This window comes from Plecotus auritus (genome assembly GCF_963455305.1).
Source record: "Plecotus auritus genome assembly, chromosome: X".
In the NCBI taxonomy this organism is placed as follows: domain Eukaryota; kingdom Metazoa; phylum Chordata; class Mammalia; order Chiroptera; family Vespertilionidae; genus Plecotus; species Plecotus auritus.
The window spans coordinates 14434086-14456485 of NC_137784.1; the positions used below are offsets into that span (position 1 = coordinate 14434086).

General features: G+C 41.7%; 1 protein-coding gene across 2 annotated transcripts in view; it reads left to right on the top strand.

Annotated features, from left to right (window-relative positions):
- PHEX (phosphate regulating endopeptidase X-linked) overlaps positions 1 to 22400 on the top strand; it is a gene marked incomplete at both ends in the record, with an annotated part of 212089 nt that overhangs the window by 151674 nt on the left and 38015 nt on the right. For both annotated transcript variants that reach the window (XM_080652766.1, XM_080652767.1), the window contains one exon: positions 5381 to 5439. In XM_080652766.1, the coding sequence (XP_080508892.1) occupies positions 5381 to 5439 (59 nt within the window). The remainder of the gene's footprint in view (positions 1 to 5380; positions 5440 to 22400) is intronic.

Below are 22400 nucleotides of genomic sequence, written 5' to 3' on the forward strand. Positions count from 1 at the left end.
ATTTCTCAGCTTGAATCAAAAGTAATTTCTTTCCCTCAGGATCCCCCTTCTTTGACAGAAATGATTTTAAGCTAGCTTCCCTATTAACTCATTCTCACTGTACCGTGACCAAACATGACTGGATTTTCTTTCTCTAGCTTCTGAAAAAATGTGTAAAAATATATCAAATGTCTACACAAATTACGGTCCTGTGCCGAATTTTTATTTGCAAAAGCATTATCTATAACATGGAATGGGAAGGATATAATCTACAGGATATTAGAAATAAAGCAGTAAATACTCTATGATTTTTCCATTCTGTACTCCTTATACTGTCTTTAAGAGTTGATAGGTAAAATGTAAAACTCTAGCTTGATGTACAACTATTTTACAGGGTTCATATAAATCAGGATGTCAATGTCCTTTCCTTTAGATTATTGTATTTCATTCATTACAGTCCTTTTATGTATCCCATTGTCCGGTATAATTTTATTTCCATATATTTTTGGATTTGAAATTTATATGAGACCTCTTCCTTCCTTATCCACTAAATCATTCCCCAAACATAGCATAGAGGAACACCCTAAAGACATAATAAGAAGAATTTAAAGCACATGAATGACATTAGTTATCCAAATAGATGTATACATAGCAATAAATTCATTTAAATAGATTTAGTGATCTTCTGCTCAGCACATACCACTTGGACAATAGTCTTAGCCCATAAGGAACTTAAAATCTTGTTGGGAGGTAAGTTATGCAAACTCAAATGCCTTCAAGGCCCATGAGTTATCAAATGGTGGCCTAGACAGGTGTAAATGTAGGGAATAGAGTGTGCTATGGAGCACTAGTGATCATACACCTCATTTTAAGGGATTCCAATTTAGTACCTTTTAAAACCATTGTGTTGGGCAAATGAAACATTTTTATGAAAAAATTCAACCTATTGGGTAGCACTTAGTCTCTAGACAGCTAAGTTTTCAGTATTTCAATTATGTAATGTTGTATAACAAGCCACCCTAAAGTTTAGAGGGTTAAAACAACAGTAATTGTTTATTCTCTCTTGTGGCTCTGGAGGTCACTAGGCTCATCTGGAGGGTTCTTGCTCATGGTCTTTCATGTAAGTCACAGTCAGATAGTGACTGAGACTGGAGTTACATGAAAGGCTTCCTCTCTTGGGTCTAGTGGTTAATGGAGGCTGTTGGCTGGAATGCCTGCTACAGCTCTCCGTGGGTACTGGGCTTCTCTATAGCATGCTGATTGAGCAAGAAACTTCAAAGAGCAAGTTTCCTAAGAAGGACAGAGTGAGGGAGGGCAGCACATGTGATCACCTAGTGTGGGAGAGGGGTTGTATCACCCTTAACTGCCTAGCATTGGAAGTCACATGGTGTCATTGTCCACTGCAGTGTATGTTTTAGAAGTGATTCATCGAGGCTAACCCATAATAAAGAGGAGAGGAACTTAGATTTCACCTCTTAATGGGAGGATGTAAAAAATTTGCAAACACAGATTAGAACTAGCACAGGTAGCCTTATATTAGAGAATAATAAAAACTAAATAAACTTGGATGTAATAAGGGTGATATAGAAAATATTTAACAGCTGCTTTGGCATGGGCACTGACCAATCTATATAAAAAACCAAGTGACTGGAATGACTGGAATGACCGGTCGCTATGACACGCACTGTGGTGGCCAACCGGCCTGATAGGGGCCCTGATCGGTCCCCTCAACCTCCTACAGCCCCTTCCCCCAGCCAGCCCCACCCCCGATTGGCCCCCCATCCTGATCAGGGTTAGGGCTGGCGGGCCAACCTCCTGCATCCCCTCCCCCCTCTGCCAGCCCGGCCCCGATCAGTCCCTATTGGGGCAGGTGGCCGGACCCCACCTATGCCTGAATTCGTGCACCAGGCCTCTAGTAAGAAATAATAGCATCCACAACTGATATGAGCTCTGGGTATAATCAAGGCTCTAAACATGCCCTAGAATCAGCAAGAGCTCTGGGAGGTCAGGAAAGCTGAGGTCATGTATCTAAAATAAGATGTTTTAGGCATTCTTGCTGAAGCTTTAGAGCACCCATGTGGCTGTTTGATTTCTTTGTTTTGTCCATCTTGATCCATCAGCAGTTAGAAACATTTTCCTTGCATGGCTCTTACCCTGATATTCTGAAAGTTTATTCTTTGCAAAAGGGAGAGGAGTTGGGAGGGATGGAAAGAGAAGGGGTGAGCTCTAGGAATACACTTAATCTTTAGAACATATTATAGTTCAGTCCAATGTTATTTAAAAGACAAGTTGAGATACACCTGGATTCTCCCACTCTTGACCCAAAAAGCAGACATAGAAATGCCTGGGTCTTTGGGTAATGTATGATTTTTATATTACTGCTGTAATAAATTACCACAACCATAGCAACTCAGAATCACAAATGTATTATTTCACAGTTCTGTAGATTAGAAGTGTGGGTTGGCTTGGCTGGTTTCTCGGCTCCAGGTTTTGCAAGGCTGAAATGAAGGTGTCAGCTGGGCAGGCCCTTAGCAGGAGGCTCTGGGAAGAAGCCTCTTCCAAGCTCATCAAGTGTTGGCAGAATCCAGTTTCTTGTGGTTGTAGAACTAAGATCCCTCCTTCCTTCGTGATGGTTAGCTGGGAGCCACTCTTCACTTGAGGTCTCTCTCTGGTCCTTGCACATGGCTCCTACATCTCAGAGCCAGAAAGGGTGTGTGGAATCCTTTTCACTCTTGGAATCTCTGGACTTCTGGTTGTGTAGCATCTCTTCTGACTTCCTCCTCTTCCGTGTTGTATCTCTCAGATTCTAGTCAGAGAAGGTTTAATGCTCTTAAGAGCTCATGTGATTCAAATGGGAACACATGGGAAATCCAGGATAACCTTCCTATTTTTAGGTCCTTAAACTTAATTACTCTGCAGTCCTCTTTGCCATAAGATGTAACATATTCACAGGATCCAGGGATTAGTATGTAGATATCTTTTTGGGAGCCATAATTCTACCTACTATAGATAGCAACAAATAAAGGTGCTTTTATATCCACTTATTTCCTCAGGAAAATAGTCCAGTCAGTAACTTTGTGTTAATAATTAAGACCTTTTGAAATATGAATCTTAAAGTTGAATGAAAAGAATATACACTTATGGAAGAGAGTATAGGTTTCAGTTTTGACAAGAGAAGGGACACTCTCTTGATATCCAATAATGTCTCCAGTATACTATAATACTTAAGAGAACTGGTTTGAAGTTCAGACTGACCAGACTTTCTACAAGTATGTAATGCTTGTAAATTTCATTGTCTTCATTTGTGTAATGGGCTAATAATTGTTATAGTTGCTATGGGGAAAAACCTATCAATAGGAAGTGCTGAGGACATAGTAATTGCTCAGCGAATATTAGTTAATCTTACCTAATAATAGACAAACATGTAAATTGACTGTACCTCCGCTACACCCACAGCCAATCAGAGTGAGTATGCAAATTAGAAGGCCAAAGATGGCGGCTGCCCAGCTGCTTCAGGCTGAGTGGCCAGGCGGGGCAGGACACCTGCTATGAGAGGGAGGGCGGAGTGCCGGAGCGAAGACAAGACTGCAGACTCCGGAGTCTGCAGCGAAGACAAAGATCGAAGATGGCAGACTCTGGCCAGAGTCCGCAGTGAAGATGGCAGATTCGGCTAGAGTCTGCAGCAAAGACAAAGATGGCAGACTCTTGCTGGAATCTGCAGCGAAGACGAAGAAGGCAGACTCTGGCCGGAGCGAAGGCCTGGGTCCTGGGTCTTGGGTGCCGGAGGAAAACCGGTGCTGGAAGCCAAGGGAAGGAAAGCCTATTGCACGAAAGCCTATTGCAACAGGCCTCTAGTAATAATAATAATAATAATAATAATAATAATAATAATAATAGAATGACATATTCATGGACTTCTTTATAGATGGGGAGAAGGTATGGGTGGGCCAACTAGAATCAACACTTAGATTTTCTACTAGTTTCAGATTACTGACATACATAATTATTCTATTAAACATAAATTAGTAAAATGATTGTTCTGAAAAGAAATTTATATTAAGCAATTTAGCTTCAAACAAATTGCTTTGTTTTAATCATAAACGGAAGTGGCTGAAACTCAGCCATCTGAGTCAAGGGTTGGCAAACTATGGCTTGTGGCTAAATCTTGCCTGCTCCCTGTTTTTATATGGCTCATGAACTAAGAATGATTTTTAGAGATAAATGTTTGTAGTTGATTTGATGATGCAAAGCACAAACTTTGAACCCCAATTAGGCAAAATGTTGTCCTGCACTAAAAGAATTCCATTCTTTTTATTAATAGTTATGTATTACAAAAAATTTTACACAATTATTATGTTTTGAATTTCATTAAAGATTTGTGGAAAAATTTCTCACTATAGAAGAACCTATATAACATCCTTGATTTTGCCTCTTTGCAAAATACCTACATGTTTCCCATCTGAATCTTCACAGAAAAAAAATTTTCCTGAGCTCTAATCTAAGTGGAGTGTAGATTCTTCATAGCTGGAAGGTACTCCCAAGATCTCCTAATGCAGTGGTCGGCAAACTCATTAGTCAACAGAGCCAAATATCAACAGTACAACGATTGAAATTTCTTTTGAGAGCCAAATTTTTTAAACTTAAACTTCTTCTAATGCCACTTCTTCAAAATAGACTTGCCCAGGCCGTGGTATTTTGTGGAAGAGCCACACTCAAGGGGCCAAAGAGCCACATGTGGCTTGTGAGCCGCAGTTTGCCAACCACGGTCCTAATGCAACCTTACTTTCATAGCTAAAGCCAAACCTCAGAAAGTAGGCTACTGTTCCACCATGGCCCAGCTAGTTGGTGAGAGTGGCAGAATGAGTCATTTGATCTTTTGGTGGTTAAGTCAGTAAACTTTCCACCAGAGTAGGCAGATACTCTGGGTAGCATGGTTGTACTTTATTAATCTTTCTTTACATGGACCTCTGTGTTAACACTATTCCAAAAAAATTATTTTTAATGTGGACAGGTCAGAGGTTACGCCGCTTAGTAACTCAGCTGTCCCATGGGCCCATTAAACAGGGCCTGGCAAACATAAGCTTGTTGCCATGTTTCCATCTGCAGGGAGAGCCCGTTAAGAGTCTAGGATCTCTCATTAAACTGTTTCAGAAGCACTGGTGCTGACTTTCTCTGTAGTTAGTAACAGCGAATAACCAAGCATGTTAATATATTCTCATTGAACCATGTTCAGTTTAGGATGAGATTGTTTATTGAACAGAGCAATAGCCCTAAATTGAAGCGATAATTTCCCCACTTGCCTCATATCCCCATTGTTCCCTGGTTAACATTGTGTTTGTTCTTCTGCCCTCCTACCTGGATAATGATGAGCACTTGGTGATATTTGTTTCTCTTGCTACAGGTGGTTTACAAATCCAACGACTGTCAATGCCTTCTATAGTGCATCCACCAACCAGATCCGTGAGTACTCAGCTTCTCTTCTCCTTGTTAATCTGGTACAAAATGGAGGGAACTTTTCCATGACTATGATTAAGGGTAGGGCATTTTCTATTTTTCCCCCAAAAGTGACCAGGTATTTTGGTGAAAGAAGTTTGTTTCCATACCCATATGCCCAATTTTCCTCATTCCCTTTACCTTACAAGTTTTTTAAAGCTTTATATGACCATTGAGTGAAAAAAAAACAAAACCCCAACTACAATAAATAAAAATACAATGAAGTTAGCCATGAAAAGAAACAAGTTTCCACTTTTCAGAATGGTCTTACTGATTTTGTCTATACCATTTTGTTTATTTTTAGGATTGAGCAGAAAAACAAGCAGATAACTGGGAGATTGTAGAACCTGAGGGGACTATATATATATATATATATATATATATATATATATATATATATATATATATATGAAAAGTTTGGAAATGTTTTGATTAACCCTAGGATGCAAAGCCTTGACTTTCTTTTATTTACATGCTGTGGATATATGTACTAGTAATTATAAATGCCATGATAAGTTTAAAAATTATTAAAGATCTGATTGGCAGCACCAAGTGTTGGCACCCAGGACAGACATTCACTGCTGGTGAAAGTATAAATTGGTTCACTCACTTTGCAGAGCAATTTGGCAACGTAGAAAGTCAAAGTTGTGCATGCATATCTCTGACCATCCTTTGCACTCTTGGCATGCGCCCTAGTGCTGTGATTCTCAAAGTGTGGTCCTGGGACAACAGCAAGAACATCATGGGGGAACTTGTTAAAATGCATCATAGACCTGTTGTTCACAAACCCTGGATACAGGGCTCAGAAATCTCTTTTATTAAGCTCTCTAGGTGACTCTAACATAGTTTGAGAACTACTACCCTAAAGAAGTCTCATATAGTGAGGCTCATGTGCGAATGCTCATAACAGTATTGTTTATAATAGCAAGAAAAGGGGAATAGCTATGTGTCCCTCCACAGGAAAATGAATTAAATGTGGCATGTTTACACAAAGGAATGCCACATAGCAGTGAACGAGTGACCTAGAGTGACATGTATTAACATGGATGAGCCTCACAGATATTCGATTGTGTGGTGGAAAAAACAACTTGGGAAAATATATTGAGTATCCTATCTAATAAAAGAGTAATATGCAAATTGACCATCACTCCAACATACAAGATGGCTGCCCCCATGTGGACACAAGATGGCCGCCACAGGATGGCCAGCAGTGGAGGGCAGTTGAGAGGGACCAGGCCTGCAAGGGAGGGCAGTTGTGGGCAATCAGGACAGCAGGGGAGGGCAGTTGGGGGCAATCAAGCCTGCAGGGGAGGGCAGTTAGGGGTGACCAGGCCTGCAGGGGAGGGCAGTTAGGGGTGACCAGGCCTGCAGGGGAGGGCAGTTAGGGGTGACTAGGCCTGCAGGGGAGCGTTAGGCATCAATCAGGCTGGCAGGGGTGTGGTTAGGGGGTGATTAGCTGGCAGGCAGAAGTGGTTAGGGGCAATCAGGAAGGCAGGCAGGCAAGCAGTTGGGATCCAGCAGTCCTGGATTGTGAGAGGGATGTCCGACTGCCCGGTAGGATTGGGCCTAAACGGGCAGTTGGACATCCCTTGAGGGGTCCCAGATTGGAGAGGGTGCAGGCTGGGCTGAGGGACACACCCTCTGTGCACGAATTTCGTGCACTGGGCTTCTAGTGTTACTATATAAACGAGGTTCAGAAAAGCATGCAGGACAATTCTATTTGACATTCATGAGAATGACAAATGGTGAGTTCAGGTTGGTGGTGGTGACCTGTTATGGAGAAGGTGGTCCTCTCCTGCTTGAGCCCTTGCAAGTTTCTCATCCCCCCGCCCGCCCCCCCCCCACACACATTTTCTGGTCTCCATCTTCACTCCCTTCCTTAGCAATAACATCTAATCTCATGGTTTTAAGCACATCTCTATGCTATTTGTTGAATGTAGGGGATGGAATTTATAAAGACTTGCCGCTCTTGACCATGCTCCCCATACCTGTAATCACCTCCTTTCTGGCATCCCTGCTTCTGTCCTTATCCCCCTTCAATCTATTCTAAATATAATATTGCAGCCATTTTAAGATGTTTTACAATCACCTCATTTTCCTTCTTTGCTCAGAACCTGTTATCAGCTTCCTATCTTATTCAGATTAAAAGCCAAGCTACTTACAGTGGCCAGGGGCCTCTTACCAGGCTGCCTTTACCTCTATCTGTTCCAGCCACATTGGCCTCCCTCCTGTTCCTAAAGCATGAAACCCTTCCCTCCTGACATTTATACTCTGGACTCTCTTTGAGTAGGAAAACTTCCCTAAGTGATCTGTATGGTTCATACTCCCATTTCCCTCAAATATTTGCTCAAATGCTACCTTCTCAGTGAGGCATCCTGCATGCTCACAGTACACCCTTCATGCTGGCCCTCATCTGGACAGGACTCCCTGGCCACAGAGGACAGCCCTGAGGCTGTGGTCTCCTGCTCCCGCAGGCACATCTTCTTAGAGTCATCCTCATGTGGCCACACTTGGGAATGGCAGTCTCTGCAGATCTGGACTGAGAGGGAAGTGAACAGAAGGAAAACAAGCAGATGGTGGTAATTTTGGATTTTTACATTAATTTATGTAATCAAATCAATTATTAAATATTTTGAATATTTTGAATGTCACTCCTTACTGTGCAAGTATTCACTATTATCATGAAAATACCATTGCTTTCTTCCTCCCAGCTTTATGAAGATATAATTGACACATAAAAATTGTCTGAACTTAAAATGTACAGCATGATGTTTTAATATAGCTCCAAGTTAAAAACTATGCTGCATATGGAAACTTATGATATTAGGGTTATCAATTATTAATTATTATAAATTATAATAATATGAATTATATTTATATAATATGAATTATAATATTACTTCAAATAACCTATTGGGCAATAGAAAATTCTATAGATTATCCACGGTAAAAGAAAATGTTTTATATAATACTAGAGGCCCAGTGCATGAAATTCGTGCACAGGGGGGGTTGGGGGGAGTCTCCTCAACCCAGCCTGTACCCTCTCACAATCCTGGACTGCTGGCTCCTAATTGCTCACCTGCCTGCCTGCCTGGTTGCTCCTAACTGCCCCCACTGCTGGCCTGATCGCCCCTCACTGCCTCTGCGTGCCAGCCTGATCATCCCTAACTGCCCCCCCTGCTGCCCTGGTCACCCCTTACTGCCCCCTCTGCCAGCCTAGTTGCCCCTCACTGCCTCCCCTGCCAGCCTAATTGCCCCCAACTGCCCCCCCTCCCCGCTGGCCTGGTTGTTCCCAACTGCCCCCTTCTGCTGGCCTGGTCGCCCCCAACTGCCTCCCACTGCCGGCCTGGTCACCCCACACAGCCTGCTTGTTCAGTCATTTGGTCATCCCTCACTAACACCCCTGTTGGCCTGGTCATAGGCAGCCATCTTGTCAATTTGCATATTACCTCTTTATTATATAGGATTTGGTAAATGCAAAATAATATATGAAACATGCTAGAATATATGAAGTTATAAAGGATATAAGGAAACATATGATAAATATATGCCTGTGAACCCACCACCCAACCAAGAACTGGAACATTCCCAATATTATTGCATCTGTCCATGCTCCTTTCCATCCTATTCCTCTCCCAAACCATAGAGGTAACCGCTATTCTGATTTGTGTGTTTATCATTTTCTTGTTTTTTAAAATAAATTTTAAATAATTTAAGTATCCCTAAACAATATATTTATTTTTATGTTGTAGCATAGTAAGAATGATATGCAATCTTAAGCAAATGTGTTTTTTCAATTAACATGTTTTTAAGATTCATCCATGTAGCATGTGGCAGTAGTTTATTTTATTTTCACTGCCATACAATATTCCATTGTGTGACTGTATCCCAGATTACTTATTTGTTTTACAGATCTTTTCTGTTGAGAGACTTATGTGCTTCCCCCTATATTTTTGCTATTATGAACAGCACTGCTCAGTATATTCTCATACATGTCCCCTAAAAAAATATTTGGAGTCTATACTAGGGATGGAATTACTGGCTTGTAGGGTATGCAAATACTCAACTTTACTAGCTAACACCAAATGTTTTCCAATGTGAGTGTTCCAGACTACAGAAGTGTTTTCATCAACTATCATTTTCATCACTTCTTGGCATTGGTAGACTTAATTTTTACCAATATAGTGAATGTAATAGATCAGCTGTTATGCAAGAAAAGGCATTGAGATAGCCTATTCACAAGTGTTTCCATACTCAGTGAATGCTTACTGCTCCTTTGAAGATTTAAGTAAGTCTCGTAATAATTCTGTCTCCAGGATTCACCCCTGCTCAGCCTTTTCCTTGTCTGGGAAGAACCGATCCTATCAGAGGTTTACTGAAGAAGCAACCATTTTAGGGTAACCCAGTGGTTTCTGGAAAGCTCATGAGCAGAGGGGGTTTGGAATGAACAATTTGAAGTGGTATTTTAATTAAGAGATTCAGCTGTTTCTATTTTCCTAATGACCAGTGTTTGTTCTCATTGTAAATTACATTCCCAGACAAGATGACAAGGAATCCTTTGGGCAATTTTTTTCTCTCTCCTTTCTGATTTTTCTGGACTACAAATTAAGACAGGTGGAGTACCTTCTTATACATTTCCCCACTGGGTTTCCTGGGACACCCCAGACCCAACTGCCTTCTTTTTGCTTCACTGAAGAAATGAAAAATAGAGGTGATTTTCTGAAATGAACATCTTTATTGATTAGGGCCTGATTCTGACAGCATGTGGCCATCTGTTTAATTGGGTTTCACATCTAAGATGTAACTATACTTAGTAATGTGATTTATGAGGATTTCATTCAGTTCCCATTATCATTTTCTGATTTATGCCACTTAAGTCTGCTTCTGCATACAGTAGAGACCTGAGTAGAAAATAGAAAAACCAAAAACCTATAGTTTTTTTTGTTTTTTTTTTTGCAAATCCACACCTTTGTGTGAAACACTATGATTTGTGACTGTCTTTCAATGTTAGATTTTTTGCAGGGTGGATATAGTTCCTTATTTTTCTACCCTTATCAAGCTGGGTAGCAATGTCCTCAGATACAAAATAATAGTAAGATAGTAATGGTTTAAGTCTGCTCTAGGAGGAGTTATGCTCAGGAACTGTTGTAGAATTTAATTGTATTTGAACTGATAAGGTGGTTAAAGTAGAAAACAAGGAGCTGAGGTGATTGGTACCCAAGCTTGGGCTTCTCTAACTTTGTGGTAACAGCAAAACTGGTCTACTTAGTTTGAGTAGGGAAATAGCGAGAACCTCAATGGGAGACCTTGAGTTCCACTGATTTAGTTTTGACTTTGGTCAAGGTATTTTTCCTTCCTCACCCCTGTTTTCCTCATCTGCCACATGTTGAGATTACCTAGCCCATAGAGTCTTGGGTGAGGATTTAATGAGATGAATTTGAAAAGTACCAGCACATTGCCAAGGTTAGGGTTTATATATCTACTAGAGGCCCGGTGCATGGATTCATGCACCGGTGGGGTCCCTTGGCCTGGCCTGTGGGTATCAGTGGACCTCTGCACCACTGCAGCCTGGGCTTACCCGCCAGCTGGTTGGGCTCCAGCCCACTGTCTGCATTGATCTTGCAGCACAAAGTAGTGCCGGAAGGGGCAGGCAGCAGGGGAGGAGCCTGAGGCTGGGTTGGGCACAGTGCTGCACTACTCCTACTCATCCCGGCCCAGCTGCGTCTGCTTCCGCTGCTCAGTTGTGCAGGGGGAGTGTCTGCAGGAGAGGCTCGTGCCGCCACAGCTGCGCTTGCCAGCCGTCAGCCTGGCGTCTAGCACCCGTCTGTCAGCTGAGCGGTGCTCCTGCTGTGGAAGCCCACTGACCACCAGGGGGAAGCTCCTGCTTGGAGCATCTTCCCCCGTGGTGGTCATTGCGCATCATAGCTACCGGCCTGTCGTCTGGTCGCTTAGGCTTTTATACAGATAGATAACTGGTATGCCAGTAATCCCCAGGAGAGCCAGTCCATCACAGAATAGACAGCAAAATATGAAAATGTTGGAGGGACATATTTTGAACTTTTGATCTCAAAATATTTTATAAATTAAAACAATATTTTTACATACTGAAAAAATACAACCAATTTGGAAGAGTGTTTGGCAGTTTGTTGATCTCTCCTGTAACCCAGAAATTCCATTTTTGATGATGGATCCTTATGCTCACAATGAGACATGTAACACAAATGTTCATTGCAACTTTATTCATAATGGAAAAAACCTGGAAAGAATCTAATGTCCACCAACAGAAGACTAGGTAAATTGATATGTTAATACAATTGAATATTATATAGCAATGAAAATGAGCAGATGGCTTCGTTCTACACTATGTAAGAATGCCACTGACTTAATGATGAATGAAATAGTGCATTGTTCCATTCATAAAGTTCAGGAACAAGCAAATGAATCTGTGATCTAAGGGGCACAAGTGAAAATAATGGCTATCTGTGTTGGGGTATTGGCTGGGAAGAGGCACAGGAAACATTATCTTGATCTGGGAGGTAGTTGCACAGGTGATAACATGTATAAAACCTCATTGAGTCCTACCATTAAATGTGTGCCTTTACTGTATGTATGTAATACCTTAACATAAACAGTGACACCCTCATTTCCCCCATAAAATTATTTGGAACAGCATATAGCATGCATAGACATTTTGGATTAATAACAGGTTACCTCAGGGCCAAGCCTCCAGAGGCATAGACTAGGGATCAGCAAACTTTCTCTAAAGGCCCAGGTAGTACATATTTTTGTTTTTGTGAGCCATGTGGTCTCTGTTGCAAAATCTCAACTTCGCCATTGCAGTTGCAGACAATTCACAAACGAGTGAGCATGCTGTGTCCAGTAAAACTATTTACATGCACTGTATTTTGCCCACCCCTGTTGTAGAGCACTGTTTGAGGACGGGAGCCAGGAGACTTGAGAAGTGTTCTGAACCAGCTTTTAAACTTGGATCTAATTAGGTGGTGGTACTGGAACTGTGTTGGAGGGTGGTAGAGTGACCAGCTCACCTTTGGTTTTCATTTATACTTATATGGATGGATTGGTCTTTAGACTAAAATCCATTTCATATATTCAATATCAAAGCATATCTGCAAAGTGCCTCATTTCAGTTTATTTTCATATGCCTCAAATCATATTAAGGAATTATTTTAAGCCAATAAAACCTTGGCTTGTAAATAGGCAAGGCCTGAGCGCTAAAACCAATGATGTTATTATCTTTGCTGTTATACACAAGGGATTTGGTTGCCTCAGTTTAATCACAGATATTCTGCTAAAGAAAATAAGCCTTTGTCCAGAGGCTGGGCTTATGCTAGCATCAAACTATAGAATTAATCCTGAAATCAAACATAGATTTATTTTGCTGTTAAGGAAAAAACTATGTTTCAAGCTTGGAGAATTTCTTGTACTTCATTGACTCTGCCTAAAACCATAAAGTGGAATTAAATTCCCGAATCCACTTGCTGCTGTTTTGGGGGGACATTTTGGGAATAGTCTTCCACAGTTTCGAAGCTAGAAGGAAGGAAACTTGAAATGGTCACCTAATCCAAGCTTCTCATTATCCAGAAGAGATCCTGACACTTAGAGCAACTCTTAGTAATTTTTTTCCAGTTATTCACTTAATATTAATAGAGACCCCAGTGATTCTTACCTCCTGGTATTCATGCCCCAGTGTAGCCCCCTCCCACACTGAATAAGTCTGACCTTTGTAAACAGCGGGATACTATAGAAATGATGGAGGGTAACTTCTGAGGCTAGGTCATAAAAGACATTGTGGCTTCTGCCTTGCTCTCTTGACTTGGTCACTCTGGGGAAGCCAGCAACCATGTCATGAAGGCATTCAAGAAGCAAGCTTGTGGATCACCTGCTACAGCTATTTTAAGACGTTCTTGTCCTGATGCAGTCAAGGACTCTGGAGGTCGTAATACAGCCCCTGTCTCTGAGGCCTGACCAACGAGGCAGCCAAGATTGACATTCTGGGTAGTGCCACCAGAGGACAAAGGTACTCTCAAGTGGGAAGCCCTGTAGTCTCATGGCATTCCTGTTACTGTGGTTAGTCCCAGGACCAATGCCTGGAGGGACCCATTGCCGCCTGTAGGGTACTTGTTTTTAGATAGTAGAGGACTGAGCAGGTTTGCTGCAGGGCTGGTAGCAGAAAGCATGGACTGATTATCGGGGTCCATTAAAGAGGTAGGGTGTGAGTAGGTCACTCACATGAAGTGAGCAACCTGGATGTAAGCCAGACTGAGGAGAGCATCAGGGAGCTGGAAAAGAGCCATGCTGATGGAAACAGGAAGTCAGGGAGCAATCTCACTAATTTATCTTGATGGTCACAATCTCACACATCCTCCCTTGAAAAAAAATCAATTGTCTTTTATCCTTATTTTAAAAGTAGTTAATATTTATTGTAGAAAATACTGTTTTGTGGCTAAGTGTTTGTGCAAATCTGAGACTCCTTTTTAAAGGGCAAATTCCTAGATGTGGAGGAATTGGTGAGTCAAACATTATGCCCAGTTTAGGGATTTTAAAATACAGTATACCTGACTTCTCTTGAGAAAAGTGGTACTATTTTCAGAGAAGAGCAGTCCTAGTCCCCACCTGGTGCTAGTGGGGGTGGACTTCTTGTGATATCCTGAGAAAAAGAATTTTCTGATATTCACATCAGAGGATGGGATAGTCCCATTCCCCTTTATCCTGCCATAGAAGTGTATCTGGGGCTTCAGCAGAGCTAAAATCAGAGCCAGTATCCAGAGTTTTCTTTCCATGTTAGAGCAGAGTCCAATCCAGTAACAGGCTAGCTTAGCTTGTGTTTCCCTGCTGCAGTCCATCATTGCATTGCATGTGGGGTTAACAGGTCCACATGGCTATGGAGGAAACATGGGTGAATGCAATGAAGCCAAGAGCAAGCCAAGAGCACAAGAGAGAACTCCTTTGTTTAGGAGATTATGTATTACCAAATTTTCAAATGATTACAATGGCCACACCCATTCTGGCCAGTGATCTCTGTTCCCAGGTGTGACCAATACAAAGTACTTTCCCTAGCCACCCCAATTTAACTGTGCATCATTCATCTCCCCTTTGTTGGACCCCTCTCCCCAGTGATCTGCAGGGAATAGGCCAGTGGTACCCTGGGGAGTGCAAAGTTGTAGCTTCTTGGTTAAGCTGCCCAGATGACCGGCCTATAGTGTCTGGCCTTCCCTTTGCTCCTTTCCTATTTATCTATATATATAAAAGGCTAATATGCTAAGTGTCCATCCGACTGGTCACTATGAAGCACACTGACCACCAGGGGGCAGACACTCAATGCAGGAGCTGCTGTGATGCGCACTGGCCATTTACAGAGAAACAGCACCGTGGACCTGGTACCCACAAAGCAACACTCAGCTTCCCCCAAGTGGGACACAGGCCCCTCCACCACCCCAGAGTGACATTCCACCAAATCACAGCCAATGCTGCCGAGACCCCTTGGCACAAAATGCGACCCACAGCCCAGCCCAGTCCGGAAACAGTGGCTGTGGGCACTGGGTAATGACGTCACGTAGCATCACCCGGCTTCCTCTCCCTAGTGACTAGCCTCCTTGGAGTTTCTTCAGCCCAGGAACATGACTTGCTTTATAGCCAGGTGCAAACATTTTACACTTTAACCAAATGTCTGTGAAGTGTTTTCCCATGCCTCATCTCATTTGATCCTCACAGAAGTCCTGGAGTAGGTAGATAGGAGACTCAGTAGAATCCTACTTTCTTTTCATTAGTTGGAAAATGGAGATTTAGAAAGCTTAGAAATTTGACCTGACTGAAAAGAAGTAAGAAATGGCAGACCTTGAAAATGACTTCAGGTTTTCTCACTGCCCAGAATATAGTCAAACACTGCTGCAGTTAAATATTTTACCCTTTGTTCTCCCTGCATGATCTACAATAATCTGCTTTTTTTTTAAATAAATCTTTATTGTTCAGATTATTACAGGTGTTCCTCTTTTTTCCCTTCCATAGCTCCCCTCCACCTGATTCCCCACCCCTCCCCATGCCCTTACCCCCCTTCATCCATAGGTGTAAGATTTTTGTCCAGTCTCTTCCAGCACCCCCAACACCCCCTTCCCTCTGAGAATTGTCAGTCCACTCCCTTTCTATGTCCCTGATTCTATTATATTCACCAGTCCATTCTGTTCTTCAGATTTTTTATTCACTTGATTTTTAGATTCACTTGTTGGTAGGTATGTATTTGATGTCATATTGTTGTTCATAATTTTTATCTTTACCTTTTTCTTCTTCTTCCTCTTCTTAAAGAACACCCTTCAGCATTTCATGTAATCCTGGTTTGGTGGTGATGAACTCCTTTAGCTTTTTCTTATCTGTGAAGCTCTTTATCTGACCTTCAACTCTGAATGATAGCTTTGCTGGGTAGAATAATCTTGGTTGTAGGTTCTTGCTGTTAATCAATTTGAATATTTCTTGCCATTCCCTTCTGGCCCGCATAGTTTCTGCCGAGAAATCAGCTGACAGTTGTATGGGTGCTCCCTTGTAGGTAACTAACCGTTTTTCTCTTGCTGCTTTCAAGATTCTCTCTTTGTCTTTTGCTCTTGGCATTTTAATTATGATGTGTCTTGGTGTGGTCCTCTTTGGATTCCTCTTGTATGGGGTTCTGTGCACTTCCTGAACTTGTAAGTCTATTTCTTTCACTAGGTAGGGAAAGTATTCTGTCATTATTTCTTCTAATAGGTTTTTAATATTTTGCTCTCTCTCTTCTCTGGCACCCCAAAAATTCGGATGTTGGTACGCTTAAAGTTGTCCCAGAGGCTCCTTACAATGTCTTCATATTTTTAGATTCTTTTTTCTTTTTGTTTTTCTGGTTGGGTGTTTTTTGTTTCCTCATATTTCAGATCTTTGGTTTGATTCTTGGGGTACGTTGATCTACAGTTGAGTTTCTGTATATTCTTTATTTCAGACAGTGTATGCTTAATTTCTGACTGGTCCTTTTCCATTTTTTTGGCATTCTCATTAAGATCCTTAAAGGTCTCATTAAGTTCCTCAGAGGTTTTTAGAAGATTCTTGAGTAACCTTATAAATGTGGTTCTGAACTCTATGTCGTCCAGTAGTTTGCTTTCCTCCATTTCTTTCATTTGTGACATGTTTCTTTGTCTCTGCATTTTGACTGCTTCCCTGTGTTGATGGAGTGGCTTTGTGTGGTAGGTGACCTATAGGGGCCAGTAGCTCAGCCTCCCCAATCACCTGAGGTGGACGCTCTTGGTACACCCCTTTGTGGGCTGAGTGCAAAGTCTTGGTGTAGTTAAGCCTTGATTGCTGTTGGTATACTGGGAGGAATTGACCTCCAGGCCAATTGGCTGTGAGGACCCACTGTGTCTATAATGGAAGAACTGCTGTGCTGGAGACACGCTTATGGTGCAGGACTTGTTTCTGTGCGGCTTTGGTGCTCACTGAGTCTGCCTCTTGAATGTATCACTTATGGATGTGAGGAGTTGAAATATGGTGTCTCACACTGACCACTAGGTATACTGGCTTCTGGATCTCCAATGGGGTGCAGGTCAGCTACTGTCTGAGGCCACCCAGCAGGAGCTACAGTGAGAACTACTATTTCTCCTCTTTGCTTGGGGTTTGGAGGTTTTGGAGCTGTCTGACCCAGGCTGCAAGTTTGCTAGGTTAAGCTGCGATAGGGCAGGCTATTCATATGCTAAAGCCACTGCTTGGAGCTTGGGTGGGTTTGTAGGTTGTGCAGGGCGGGGCTCTCAGAGCGTCACTAGGCTAGGGCGTGGCAAACAGCGATGGCTGCCAGTTAGCCGGCTCTGCGTCTCCGACCACGTCCCCGCGTCCCGCACCCCAGCACAGTAAACAATTATTCCTGCACGCAGCTCTGCAAGCAAGCCACCCTCACTTTCTGACCCGATGGAAGACAGTCCAGCTTCTTCCCCTAGGAGTTTGGGTGCCTCTCGTCTCCCCAGAAACTGGATTTCAGAGTAATCGGGGGCTTGTCTCCCTTCAGGTTGAAAAAAGCAACGCCTGCTGCCAGCCCAGATCATGCGCCTCCGTACCTCAGCTTTTCAGCGCTTGTGCACGTCTCAATGCTCTTTTCTCTTTCCTTCTAGTTGTAGAACATCCACTCAGCCAGCTTTCCCGCGGTTCTGGGTGATAGACGTTTTGTCTTTTCGTTGTAGTTTTGAAATTGTTGTGCAAGGCAGCAGTTTAGGTGTTTACCTACGCCGCCATCTTTACTACTGTGTTGCTGACAATTACCTGAAAGAGAAGTTGGGGTGCTTCATTGGGCTGGGAAAAAGTTTAAATCAGAAAGCAGGTCTAATTAAGCAAGTTCATTCTATATAAAAGGCTAAGTTGATTCGCGCATGTGCGTTACATATAAAGCTCTCGCTGACACCAATCGCATGCATGTGTTTTGATCTGTCATTGTTGATCATGAATTTGGTTGACACTTCTATTATAGAGAAATGGCGAATAGTGATATTAAAATATTTCTTCTAATTTCTTTTCAATGTGCACGAATTCGTGTACTGGGCCACTAGTTATTAATAACTAGCTAATTACAGTGGTATCAGTACCAGTTTATATTTCCTCTAACAATAGATAAGATGGATTTCTTTTACCAAATATACATCATAAAGATATTATTGAAGGAGACGAATAAAGAGACTCAGTTTTTTGGTCTAATTGATATGGGAGAAAATGTTAGTCATATTTTTATTCTTGAGACCATTATCTCATACCCAGATACAAATCATGAACCCACCCAAGCATTTGTTGAGAATCTGCTGCTTTCGCAGGCCTAGGCTGGACATCACTGCCTCTAGTGTCAGTTTTGAATACCTAGGACAGCAATTGTGTGTATGAAAGGAATTGTTGGAATATGAGTAGAATGTGAGATACTGAGCTTCAAGTGGGAGGAACTTTTTGTTTTCTCTGCCAGATGTTGAACTATAGCAGCAGTTCTCAAAGTGTGGTCCCTGGGTCAGCAGCATCAGCATTACTTGTGATAAATGAGCATTACCTGGCCCTACTCCTGAACTACCAAATCCGAAACTTCAGGGGTGGGCCCAGTAATTCATGTTTTAATATTTTAACTATCAAAGTTCTGCTAGATGATCAAGTTTGAGAAGCACTGAGCTATAAAAATGCAGCAAATTCAAAAGAGGTACAGCTTGGTTGAGTAAAGGGAGAGGAACTAACTCATTCTGGTTTGCCTGGGACTGTCCCAATTTTAGCACTGAAATGCCACATCCCAGGAGCCCCTTCAGTCCTGGGCAAACAGAGTGGTTAGTCACCCTGGGAAAGAAGAGGAGGTTATCTTTGTTGCAGCCCAAAGGTAATTATGGCAGAAAAAGAATAGAAGGGACAGAAGAGAAGGTTTCAAGATGGAAGGCAGATTTTAGAAGCTGCTTTCTGCTTGTCAGTTCTAGGCTGATAGATGTGGTGGCAGGAGGTTACCTGCAGGAAGCCAGCAGATGGCTAAGGCATCTTGCTGAATCCCTTGATATGAGTCACAGCTGTTAGAACTGGATACTTTCTGGAAAGGAGAAGGTTGGTATTCACCAAACTACTGCAAGATGCTAAATGAAAAAAAAAAAGCCACTATTAATCTTAGAGTGATGATAATGAAACCCCCATATAGCAAAAAACATAACCAAAAGTGCTTTGTAATTGCAGTGATTTTCATGTCCCAACTGATGGCCCCCTAGATTCTAGAAGAATGGTATCCAGTTTATCTGATTGCAAGAACTAATCCTGAATAAGATGTAATACTCATTCTTTCTTTGAGCATTAATCCTCGATATTCCAAGGCAGGTGCAATTAAAACTATTTTTGTCTTTTTGTACAGTCATAATTTTTAAGTCATGTAAAGTCTCATTTTTGAAAGAATAGTCTGCAAAATTATAATAAAAATAGCTAATTGTATGTTACAAGCATGATGTCGAGGAGTGGTTAAGAAAGGAGAATGAAACAGGAGGGCTGATTTACATACATCAGCTAAGTTAACTATAAGCAGTTCCCTGTTTTTACTAGACCAATAATTCTGAAAATTTTGCACATTAGACTTGCCTGGGGAGCTTTTAAAACATACTGATGCCCAGAGCTCCATCCTAGAAATTGTGGCTTAATAGGTCTGGGCATAGGTAACCACTATGATCACTTTGACATGTATTTTACAGATCTTTTATGTGCACTTACATGCATACAGGGTGGAACAAAGGTAGGTTTACAGCTGTTCATATGGCCGATAATATGAACCTACATTTGCCCCACCTGTATATTCATACTGATAGGCTATTTATTTAAAACGATATAAATGATATTTATATATATGTGCCTTGCTTTATTCCACCAATATGTCTTGGATTTTTTCCATACTAGACTATTGAGCCCTGTGTCTTTCTTTTCATTTGCTGCATAGCAGTCCATAATATGGTTTTACATAATTGTCATTCCCCTCCTGATGGACTTTTATTTTGTTGTACACTTTTCTCAATTACAGCAACACAGCAATGTGCAGGCTTAGTTGTGTTTCCACAGTGCATGTGACCCAGTGATTGGGCAGTGGTTCTTGAAGTGTGGTCCCTGGACCAGCAGCATCAGCATCATGAGGGAGTTTGTTAGAGATACAAATTCTTATCTTCCTCTCTGGACCTACTGACTCAGAAATTCTGAGGGTGGGGCCCAGCAATATGCACATAGATATGTAATATATATGTGTGTACATATAAAGTCAGTTCTGCTATAATGTGACATGTGTTCCTAAACATCACTGTTCAGTGCAAAATTATACAATAAAATCCACAAGGCTTATGGGAAAAAGGGGTTAGGGACACAACAATCAAAAACTTTGTCAGCAACACACAAAAAAAGCTAGGAGCCTAATAAAAATAATAGCACAGTTTTGCACATGTTAAATGGGTAAATACATAAATGCTGCAGTAAGTATGGCACTTTCCCTAGAAAGGACCTGAAGTTTGCTTGTGGAAGTGGGACCTGGAGGGCTTGCAGCTTGTGAGTTATTGTGTAGTGGTAGAAGGAGGGCTATCTGAAATTGGAAGGACAGTTTTAATATGAGATGTGGGTGGGGGAGACTTCTAACACACCCAGTGAATGGAGGTAGCTGGTCCATGTTGGGATGTGTACATTTTGTGTATTCCTATGCAGTTCATTTGGGTGCAATTTTATGCCTTCATCTCACATTTCTCATGAAAGAAATGGCACATAAGCAGATGTGAAATTGGAGTTATGCCCCAGTTTTCCCCCTAATATATCAATCATGTTGGAACAAAATTGCCTTTTCAGTACAAGTGTTATAGTAGAACTGACTATGTGCATTTATATGTGCTACACATAAAAGGACCCCATACATGACTGAGTGCTATTTTTTCACTTATCTTCTTTACTTAATAACATCTCTTCATGCTTTGTCTATAGCAGGGGTGGGGAACCTTTTTTCTGCAAAGGGCCATTGGGATATTTATAACATCCTTCACGGGCCATACAAAATGAACAACTTAAAAATTAGCCTGCTATATTTGGTCAGACATTTCATTAATTCACCCCTAATGCTTTCGCAGGGCCAGACCAAATGATTTCTCGGGGCCTTATATGGCCCGAGGGCTGGACGTTCCCACCCCTTGCTCTATAGTTACTAATTTTTTAAATGGCATTTAAAGCATTAAGAGATCACTAAATTGCTCTCCAAATGCTTGCAACAATTTACACTCCCACCAACACACTTCCTACACCCTGGCCAATATTGCCTATTATTAAATTTATTAATTTGTGCCAACCCAATAGTTAAATTTCTCTTTCATCTCCCTCCCTCTTTCATATTCATATACATATATGTGTGTACACATTTACATTTCGAGGAATGCCTCCCACAAATACACTGATAGAAAAAGGAGCGGGTTTAAAAGTGTGAAACAGGTGGTGAGGCAGTGCTGAAATGGGGAAGAAAGGAAATGCAATGGAGATGCAAGAAAACATAAGAAAAGCCCATTTAAAGGGGCGAGAGAAAGAATTCCCTTTCCTTTTATTTAATTACTAGAGGCCTGATGCATGAAATTCATGCAAGAGTAGGCCTTCACAGCCCTGGCTTCGTCCGGAAGGTCGTTTGAAAGGTCGTCCAGATGGTCGTTCTGCTGTTTGGCTGTTTGGTTGATTTGCATATTATGCTGTTATTATAGATTTTTTACTTCTACCTTTGCTAAATACAACTTACCCACTTATGAGATAAGATATTGAGTTGGCCCTGTTGGGATTCAATCTATCACTCTTGCCAGTCGACATCTCAAAAAATGCAGCTTAAACTGTTAATCCATTCACTTCAGCAAAACAGCTCTAAGGGCATCAGATTCTTCTGTTGATCAGTATTGGGTCCCATGGCCCCCACAAGCTGGAAAGATACAGCTGATCAGGGGAGTGTGATGGCCACCGCCTGTGAGTCTGGAGCCTCTATCTAACAGCTAAAGTGGCAAAATGGAGGCTCATGCAGTGTTAGATGTTTTCCTGCAAAGAGATTGGCAGTGGACATAAATGCTTCCAGCTGGGCACATTTCCAAGTAGGAAAACCAGAATGATTTAATAATTAAATCACATTCGCTTATGGTCATTGTTCTTATTAGGAAATAGCATTGCTTTGGTCATATATTGTGTGAGATGGAATTTGCTTATAAACACTGTGTAGGTGGGGGCTCCGACAGCTCCAAGAAATCAGAATGAGTTACTAAAAGTATTCACCAGCAGAGAGGATGGACTATTGATATAAAGATGTAAAAGATATGAAAGGAAATGTAGAGATTATGAATATTAATATGATGTTACCCTTCAAAGTCAGAAAGCAACAGGAAGAGAGAGAACTGCTAGCTGGGGCCATCTCTGTTTTGCAATTA